Source organism: Patagioenas fasciata, chromosome 16, assembly GCF_037038585.1.
Source record: "Patagioenas fasciata isolate bPatFas1 chromosome 16, bPatFas1.hap1, whole genome shotgun sequence".
NCBI lineage: Eukaryota > Metazoa > Chordata > Aves > Columbiformes > Columbidae > Patagioenas > Patagioenas fasciata.
Window position 1 is genome coordinate 6,163,851 of NC_092535.1, and position 9,434 is coordinate 6,173,284.

Here is a 9,434-nt window from a genome sequence, read left to right on the forward strand (position 1 = left end):
GCTGTGAGGACACCTCTGCCCATCCATCCATCCATCTGTCCATCCAACCATTCCTCCCTCTTCCTCCAGCACACCAGGGTGCTCAGAGTTGGTCACAGGATGCAGAGACTGGACCGCCCCTCCCCAGCACCATGAGCCATACGACCCTGCCTGGGATGCACCAGGGGGTCCCTGTCTCCCACGCTGCTGGGGCCCCGCTCCATCCCCTCCGCCCCAGGGACAAGACACTGGTGCCCGTCCACTCTGGGTTTATCTGCAGCCCTCGGACTGCAGCTGCACAGCTTCTGCAGGCAGGAGGGAGCAGTGGCTCAGGGGGGGCCAGGAGCAGCCCCCAGGGACGTGGGGCAGGTGCAGCCTGCGGGCAGACCTGTACATTTATTTACAAGAAGATGAGAGCTGGGCATGGCCCCACAAGCCGTGTCCCCTGACTGGTGGGGGACGAGCCTGAAGCCCCTTCATCTGCTGCAGCCAGGGGGCCAGTGCCTCCCCCTGTCTCTCCCCAGGGTTTTTCCAGCAGGCAGAGGGAACAGGCAGCCCTGGAGCAAACACACAGCCCTGGTGTGGGGGGGTTTGGCCGTGGCAAAAGCCAAAACTGGGGGGCAGACGGACCCCTCCATCCCCTCTTGCAACAGGCACGGCTGAAAGCTGCAAAGCCTGGGGAGCCCCAAGGGGCTCGAGCAGAGGAAAGGGGATCAGGGCAGAGGAGCGGGGGCAGAACCTGCCTCCCCCAGCCTGGCTGGTCCCCGGGAGCCCCCGCAGGCTGCGGTGGGAGCTGGCGGCCAAGGCAGTTCCTGTGTGTTGGTGGTCGGGCCAGAGCGATGCTCGCAGGAGCGCGGTCCAGCTGCTCTGCATTAGGCCGCCTCGCTCATCATGATTTGGCGGGGCCGGGTGAAGCAGAGGTTGTGTTTTTCCCTTGCTGGCAGAGCTGAAGGGCAGGGAGGGCAGGATGAACACAAAGCCTCCTTCTTCCCTCGCTGGCTCCCAGCTGGGGATGCTGCTGGAATCATCCTCGCCACTTCCTCTCTTCCTGTGCGAGCAGCAGCTCGGGGCCAGCTCCCGCGCACCCCGCCAGGGAGGAGATGCTTCAGCCCTGGCTCTGGTGCCAAAGAGCCAGGGTGAGGGTCCGCGCCTGGCCCCCAGCATCCCCACGCCAGGTAGGGAGACTGAGCAGCTCGGGGTCCTGTGCCAGTGAGGGCAGGGCTGCAGCATTTACAGGCAGAATGCACAAATCCTGGGTCCAAGGGAGCAGCGAGTGTGCAGGGCGGCTCGCGCCAGCGTGGCCCCGCTGCTCTGAGGCCGGGAAAGGGAGCAGAGCCAAGGTGCTGCGGGTCAGGCATCGCGTAGCTGGGCCAGGGATGGGGTGGGAAATCAGCACTCAGGAGCAGCCACACAGTCCGAGGAAATCCCAACAGGAGCTGGATAGGCAGAGGGAGGGCTGGAGCCCCTGGAGGGCACTGCCAGCATCCACCTGGCACAGCAATGGCGCTGGGGGTGGGACGAGCTTGGCAGAGCAGCTCCACAGCAGCAGGTGCGGGCAGAGAGCCCTGTGGGGGCCCTGGCCTGGAGCAGTCCTGCAGCTGCTGGGTGGCAGGGCAGGGTAGCAGCCCGGGAGACATGGTAGAGCAGGACGCATGGTGGCAGTGACAGTGGCACAGAGCAGGGGTACAGCACACACCCCAGAGTCCAGAGCAGCCACCAGGCAGCAGCATGGGCAGGGAGGGGGCTACATGGCTCCAGGCCCCCTGCCCCTGCGGTGTGAAGCAAAGACTCCAGCGAGGTCCTGGTGCCATCCAGTAGCGAGAGTGATGTGGGACCCTCACAAGTGGCTCCTCTCCAGCCTTGGCTGACACGCAGCTCAGGCTTCCTAGGAGCCCCTGCTCAGACGCCCAGCGCCGTCAGCGAACCCGAGCTCGTGATCTTCTTGAAGCGGTTGGCAGCACACACCCCAATGAAGTTTTTCTGTAAAAGGGTAAGAGGAGAGATGCTGATCCTACTGTGAGGGCTGTGACTGCAGAGGCTGAGCCAGACTCTGCTCTTGGGGCTGGGTGGGAGGGCAGCTGCCCAGGCACACCCTCAGCCATGAGGTGGGAGTGCAGGGGTGATGCTGGGGACCATCCCCTCCACAGTCCCGACATCCCTTCCATCCCTAAAAAGTACACTTGGGGAAACCACCACAAAGGCACCTATGGTTGGAGGGGGGGGGGTCACACCCACCCACATAAGGACCCACCCACCCACATAAGGACCTTGGTGCTGGGGAGCCCTTCCTGCAGGCTCAGGTATCCCAGCCCTTGTGTCCCAGCTGCCAGCAGCACAAATAGACGGAGCCACCTCAAACACCATCTGCTGGGATGGGCAGAGGTTGGCAGCTCCACCAGGTGCCATTGACCCCCTCCTCATGCTCGCCCCGCACCTTCCAGCGCCGCCGCATGACGTATTTCTTGAGCAGCACCTGGGACTTGAGCCGGCGGTTGCAGCGCTTGGCCTTTTCTGCCAGGTTGTTGAGCCAGGGATGCTGCAGGCACTGGCCGGCACTCATCCGGCCACTGAGGACAAGAAGAGCCCAGGTCACCCCTGCTTGAGCCCCTGTCCCCCAGACATCCTCCTCTCCAGCCCCCCAAAAGCCCCAAAACCTGCAGGGGGTGACCCTGGAGGGACACAGGGCTCTGCTGGGGACAGCCAGTGGCCAGAGCAGGGCCCCATTTGGCACAGGACATAGGGGGATGCTGCAGGTGCAGGGGGCAGCACGTGGTACCCAGAGCACACAGCTCCAGGGAAACCCACCCCGGGACCCCCACAGCACTGCCAGCCTCGCACCTCTTCTCCTTGATGATGAGGTTTGAGACAAAGTCCTTGGCTTCATCGGAGATGCTCTCAAAGGTTTCCTCGTCGAAGTACCAGTTGGCAGCCAGGACATTGTTGAGTGTCTCAGTGTCATTGTCACCCAGGAAGGGGGAGAGGCCACTGAGCCTGGGGATGCAGAAGGGTGAGGGGACGGGTGCCCTCAGGCTGTAGCACCTCCAAAACCCCCCAGAACAGAGCAAACCTGGCTTGTGGGTGCCCCAGGGAGCAATACAGGGAGAAGGGAGGTGGCACGTAGAGGTGCTGTTCCCCCCAGCCCCACCTGCCCAGCCAGCATCTGGGTGCCTGGGGCACAGATGTGGTTTGGGGCTGGCTCCAGGCCTGGGGCACTCTGCCCCGCAGCCCGGCACAGTGCTGGCAGCCCCCCCGTACCCCTGACGTACAGCATGTAGGTGATGACGCCCATGCTCCACATGTCTGTGGAGTAGGAGACCTGCTCGTAGTTGACCACCTCAGGAGAGAGGAATTCAGGGGTGCCAAAGTTCACCTTCAGCTTCTCCTGAGGGTTGTACCTGCAAGCGGGGGGGGTGAATCAGCAGGAGGGAACAGGCTGCTCCCCCAAACGTCTCCAGGCAGCTGCTGCCCTCCCCAGCCCTCCTGTGCCAGCCGGAGAGAGCCGGGGCCAAAGCCACAGCCCTGAGTGGGTCCTGGGGCTCCCCACAACCCAGGGATGTGTGGGGCTGAAGGGTGAGATGGGGAGAGAGGACAGAGATGAGGGGGAGAGACAGCACCTTCGAGCCAGCCCAAAGTCAATGATCTTCACCATGTGCCCAGTGGCAGTGACACAGAGGATGTTCTCAGGCTGTAGGGACAGGGAGACCATTGACCTGCTGCCAAGAGGGAACGTCGCCAGAGTGCGGGTCTGGCAGCTGAAGGGGCAGGATAGGGGGTCTCTGACCTGAGCCAGAGTGATACCGACCCGTGGACACCCCTCCCATAGCTCACTGGTTATCAGAGACATGCTACATGCACAGCAGGGTCAGGCCAGCACATGGTGTTCCCAGCTTTGGTAGCTGCAAACACCCACTGCCCCCCCACACCCTGACCTCCCCCATCACCACGAGCAGCCACTGTTCCCTGCTGCCACCCCAGCCCCTGCCATTACCACCTGGTCCCACACCTTGAGGTCGAGGTGGAGGACACGCATGTGGTGCATGAAGCGGATGCCCTCGCAGATCTGCCGGACAAACACCATACAGTCTACTTCTGTCAGGTGGTAGTCGTCGTCGATAATTCGTTCAAAGAGCTCTCCGCCTTCCACACTGCATGGGGACAGACGGCACGGTCACTCGGGGCTCCCTGCCCTGTGCTCCCCTCCTGCAGAGCCCCCTGGCCACACTGCAGCCCCCCAGCCCAAACCCCACAGCGCTGCCCCGGCACCCACAACTCCATGAAGAGGATGATCTCCCGGGGGGTCTCAATGGCATCGTAGAGCTGGATAAGGTTGCGGTGGTTCAGCTGGTTCATCACATCGATCTCCAGCAACACCATCTCCTGTGGAAGGAGCCCCATGGCAGCACGGGGTGTCAGCCACCAGCGCAGGGACAAGCAGTGTGACAGCACTGGGGACACGCCAGGCACAGCACTGCCACCCACCCCCATGGCCATGCCACTTGCTGGTAGCACCACAGCCAGGAGGAGCCCCCCGCATTGGCATTGGATGCACCTTGTCCTTGGCACCCTGTTTCCGGATCACTTTGGCCGCCAGCTTGAGCCCCGTCTGCTTCTCCATACACGTGTGGACTTCCCCGAACTTGCCCCTGGGGAGGGAAATAGGGAGAGGTGCCAACGCCATCACTCATCCTGGTTGCTTGGGACCCCCCCGTGGCTCTGTGCTGCCCCACACTCCCCTCTGCACCCATCCTGCCTGAGAGAGGTCCCAGGGACCCAGGACCACTGCCCAGGATGGATGGCAGCTCAGGGCAGTGCCAGGGCAATGTCGGGCACCCCACACCCTCTCGGGACCCCTCCTTACCCCCCCAGGATGTCCTTGGAGCTGAGGTCATACTGGGAGCTGACACTGGTGGACCGCAGGGTGACGATGCGGTGTGCGAAGGGTGCTGGTGGCGGGGGGACATCGTCTGCTCAGGGAGGAAAAGGGTGAGAGGGGGGCTGCCCGGCTGGGAACCCCAGAGTGGACGCACCCCCTACCCCAGGGCACAGCGATGGCTGGAACCCAGCGGCAAAGCCCAGCCAAGTTCAGGGCTGTGGGATGTTGCCGGGAACCAAGTGCCCAGCTGGAAATCGGTGTTTCTCAGCTGCAAATGGGCGTCCCCCGGCTGCCTGCTGCAGGGGGACGCACAGAACCCCCCGAGTCCCTTGCCACTGCCCCGCAGCATCGCCCAGTTGCACAGCACCCACTTTGCTGCATAGCTCCCAGCCCCGCACGCCGATCCCCACCGTCCCGCGTGTCACGCTCGCCCTCTCCAGGCCACCACCCCTCGGTGCCACCACGTCCTGCCCATCTTCCCAGGACAGGCCTCCCCGCACCCAGCTCGTCCCCAGAGCAGGCGCTGGCCTCGCTGGGCCTGCACCCCAGCAGGGTGCAGCCCCAGCCCTGCCATCCCCGCAGGGACAGCGGAGCAGCACTCGGGGACACGCTGTCCCAGGCCACCGGCCAGGCGGTGGCTGTCACTCCCCGGCTCCTCTTCCTCGCGGGCAGCCCCGGCGCTGGGGACGGTGCCAGCCTGCGGCGGGTGAGCCTGGGGAGGGGACGCGACAGTTTTAGCCCTGTTTACAGTGAAATAGGAGCTCGGAGGCCACCAGGCAGGCGACGAGCCAAGAGCTTGAGGCAGCAGCGTAGGGGGACAGCACAGGCAGGGCCATGGGGGACCCCGGTCTGCCACCCGACAGAGGGTCCTGGGCACCGAGCCTTACCCAGGATCTCGAAAGGATCTTCCTTCCCAAAATCAGGGGTGAGGAAGGGGCTGGGGGGCGGCTCTACCTCTGTCGAGGAGGGTTCCCCCCCAGGGCCAGGCTGCTCCGCGGCCCCGGCAGGATGGGGGGGCTGCCCCGGGGCACCAGGCAATGTCCTTTCCTGGGGGGTGTCAGCGCTCCCCGAGGGGCCGGGGGACTCCAGGGGCTGCTCATCCCCCAGGGCTGGCAGACAGGCAGGGCCAGGCACTGCCAGACCCTCTCTCGGCTCCACTGCCGGGGTCTCCTCCTGTATCGGCTCCAGTGCTGCTGCCTCCAGCGAGGGGGGCTCCTCCCTGCAAGCAGGAGTGGGAGATGAGCAGAGGCCAGCAGCCCCCTGAGCCCAGAGGGACCCCGGGCTCCTCGGGGCGCAGGGAAGAGAGGGGACCCCCTCCCGGGGGTGCCGGTACCTTTGGCAGGCGGCCGGACAGCTCAGGCTCTGCAGCAGGGCCGGACGGGGTGGCTCAGAGGCCCTCGCCTGCTGCTGCTCCTGCATCCTCACCACCTTTGCCACTTTGTCTCCTTCACTCTGGGCCTTCACAGCAGCCGTGGCTGCTGCTCCTACGGGCTTTTTGCCCCCAGCCCTGGTCGCCGCTGTAGCTATGGGGGTCTCCACCTTTTCAACTTCCTTCTCTCCATCATGTGCCTTTACAGGAGCCGGGACCTTCTCCTTCGCAGCAGCCACAGTTTCCTCCTTTGCAGGCTCTTCTTTGCTTTCATTCTCCACCTTTGATGTAACCGGGTTTTTTTCCGCCTTCGCAGTTTTCTTCCCTCCGTCCTGCACCTTCGCAGCAGATGGGGCTTTCTCCTTTGCAAGCTCTTTTTTGTTTCCATCTTGAGGCTTCTTTGCAGCTGGGGTTTTCTCTGCCTTTGCTGCTGCCTTCTCTCCATCCTGAGCCTTTGCAGCCCCCAGGGCCTTCTCCTTTGCAGGAGCTGGGCCTTTCTCCTTTGCAGGCTCCTCTTTGCCTCCATCTTGTGCCTTTTTTGCAGCTGGGGCTTTTTCTGCCTTCGCTACTTTATTCTCTCCATTCTGAGCCTTTACAGTAGCTGGAGCCTTCTCCTTTGCAGGCTTTTGATCAGCGGGGGTTTTCTCTGCCTTTACAGCTTTCTTCCCTCCATCCTGACCTTTTACAGCAGCCGTGGTTTTCTCCTTTGCAGGCTCTTCTTTGCCTCCATCCTGAGCGTGTTGTGCAGCCAAGGTCGTCACCTCCATGGGTTTTGCCTTCTCTCCTTCTGCCTGTGCTGCAGTCAGAGCCTCCGCAGGCTCCGCTTTCCCACCACCCTCAGCCTTTAACCCACCAGGGGCCTGATCCTTCATGGGCTTGTCCTTCCCTCCATCCTGAGCCTTTCCTGCAGCTGAGCCCTTCACCTCCACAGGCTCTGCCTGTCCTCCTTTGGGAGGACCCTTCTTCCCAGGCTCATCCTTCCCTCCATCCTGAACTTCAGTGGCCACCAGCACCTTCCCCTCAGCAGATGCTGCTGTCCCTCCACCGTGCTGCACAGCTGGAGCCTCCTCGCCTGCCGCTGCCGTCCCTCCACCCCTGGGCTCCAGAGCGGTCAGGGTTGTCTCCCCGGCGGACTCTGCCTTTCCTCCTCCAGCTGCTCCCACAGGCTTTGCCTCCCCAGGCTCTGCCTGTGCCCCATCCCGTGCCACAGCACCTGCCGGAGCCTTCTGCTGCCCAGCCTTGTCTTTCCCTTCATCCTGCACCCCAGTGGCAGCTACCACTGTCCCTTCCATGGGTGCTGCCGTCCCCACCTGGGGCTGTGCAGCCTGTGGAGCTGCTGGGACCGTCTGGGTTGTGCTGGCTTCTGTTCCAGGGGAGGCTGTGCCACCAGCCCCCCCAGTGCCAGGCATGCTGCCCGCCCCACCGCCCTGCTCCATAGGGACTCTGGGGCACAAGGCGGCTGCCCCACAGGGCTCCCGGGTCAGCGAGGCTCCTGTGGGGGAGAAGAGAGATGCTGAGGGGTCCCCAGACCCAATGCCCCACAGAAGAGCACAGGAGAACACAAGCAGCAGGTCTGCACATGCAGGAGAGGAACAAGCTGCTGCTATGCAGCCAGAAACCAGGAATCACATCCCCACCATCCAGCCGGCAGCTCCCAGGGCTGGTGGTACTGAGCTGGGGTGCCCATGTGGCTGCTGGTCCCATTGTGCCCCTGTATCTGCTGCACGGTGACTGATCGATGGCCTGACGCCGGCACCTGTCACTGCCACGGGGTGGCTGGCGTGCAAACAGCCAACACGGTCAGGGTGACAATTTAAGACTAAGTCCCCCCATGGTGGGACAGGAGATGGCAGCTCCAGCCCCAGGCTGCCAGGGGGATCAGGCGAGGTGAGCATCCCCGCATGGCCCCACCACCAACCGCACCAGCAGCTCGGGAGCCATGAGGACCCCCAGTCCCAGTGTCGCCAGTCCCCCTGCCCAGTGGTGACCTCAGCTCCTGCCCAAGCAGTCCCCACCAAAGAGACCTGTTGCTACCCATGTACCCACATAGGCTGCCAGCACAAGCTGCCACCATGTCCCCTCCAGCTCATCGCCCATTCCACAAGTCCTTGTCCCTGCTCAGCCACCTCCCATCACCTTGTCCCAAAACAGCCCCCTTGCACAGAGGCCAGGATAGCCCAGCCCTGGAGTAAACCCACCAGTGACCATCCCAGTAAGAGGGGAGTCACTTGCTAGTCTTACTGGGACAGGAGCTACAAGCAGCTGGTTCCCAGCCAAGTAGTCCCATGTCTCACAGCTCAGCATGTAGACCCCACAGGAACAGACTAGTCCCTTGTGGGCCGGGGGGCTCTGCTCTCCCCAGGACCCCCCCACGTCGTGCCCAACACAGGCAGCCCTGGGGACCCCCCAACCCTCTCACCTGTGTCCCGGCGCAGCGGGCAATCAGGACGGCAGCATCCGCACTGTGGCAGCGCCCGAGCGAGCAGCCCCTTCTATCCCGAGTGTAACGGAGCCGGATTAGTGTGGGCAGAGGAGGATCCTTTACAGCAGCGGGAGCCATCCCGCTTCGCCTTTCCCAGCACCTGTTGCTGCTGGAACCCATTCAAAGGACACGCCACTCTTCCCTGTCCCCACGGACCAGGGACACGCAGACACGAGGCAGGGGACAGAGCTGCCTCAGGACCGGACACCGGCCACAGCAGCACCCCAAAAACATCCCACGGGGGTGGCCTGGCCAACCAGGCAAGGTCCAAGTGCTTCCAAAGTGTCCACAGGTGACACAGAGTGGTCACTGGTCACCCCATGGGGATGGTGGCCCAGAGCAGCCAGTGTCAGCCCCCAGTGCTGCTGAGCTCTGGCCGGCTCTGCCCACTGGTGCCAGTCCCTGGGGACAGCAGCTGTGCAGGGGCACAATGTGGCACTGAGGGCACCCCCGGCTCTGGCACCACTGCTGGGGTCTGAGGCAGAACCACCAGCAGCCAGGCACAGCCGGCAGCTGCAGCCTGCTCCAGAACCAGTCAAAAGACTCACTTCCAACAAAATGAGGCGTTTTGGGGATCAGGGAAAGAAAAAGAGGAGCTGGGGTCTGTGTTCCCGAGCTCTCCATCCCATGGGCACATGGAGCTTGAGCCCTGCTCAGCCCCAAGCCCAACTGCTCCCACCTTGGACTTGCAAGGCTGAGCTGAGGCCATCAACACAGGAGTGGCACTCCTG

The 9,434-nt window shown here is 63.5% G+C and overlaps 1 protein-coding gene across 1 annotated transcript; it reads right to left on the reverse strand.

Moving 5' to 3' along the window:
- Window positions 1-356: 356 nt before the first annotated feature.
- Window positions 357-8,722, reverse strand: MYLK2 (myosin light chain kinase 2). Its single transcript, XM_065849886.2, has 12 exons — window positions 8,641-8,722; window positions 6,186-7,713; window positions 5,740-6,071; window positions 4,838-4,943; window positions 4,529-4,622; window positions 4,247-4,356; window positions 3,983-4,124; window positions 3,594-3,664; window positions 3,246-3,374; window positions 2,818-2,970; window positions 2,414-2,546; window positions 357-1,959 (listed from the first exon to the last, which is right to left on the reverse strand). The coding sequence occupies exons 2-12, from the start codon at window positions 7,655-7,657 to the stop codon at window positions 1,879-1,881; spliced, it is 2,823 nt and encodes a 940-aa protein (XP_065705958.1). The 5' UTR covers window positions 7,658-7,713; window positions 8,641-8,722; the 3' UTR covers window positions 357-1,878.
- Window positions 8,723-9,434: the final 712 nt, after the last annotated feature.

Bases quoted from the DNA above. Each gene is read 5' to 3' on its own strand.
- MYLK2 (XM_065849886.2), bottom strand. From the start codon at position 7,657: ATGGAGCAGGGCGGTGGGGCGGGCAGCATGCCTGGCACTGGGGGGGCT. The intron at 4,944-5,739 runs GTAAGGCTCGGT...CTCCCTGAGCAG, and splicing joins AGATCCTTTCGAGATCCTGG to ACGATGTCCCCCCGCCACCA. The intron at 4,125-4,246 runs GTGGGTGCCGGG...GTCCCCATGCAG, and splicing joins ATCATCCTCTTCATGGAGTT to TGTGGAAGGCGGAGAGCTCT.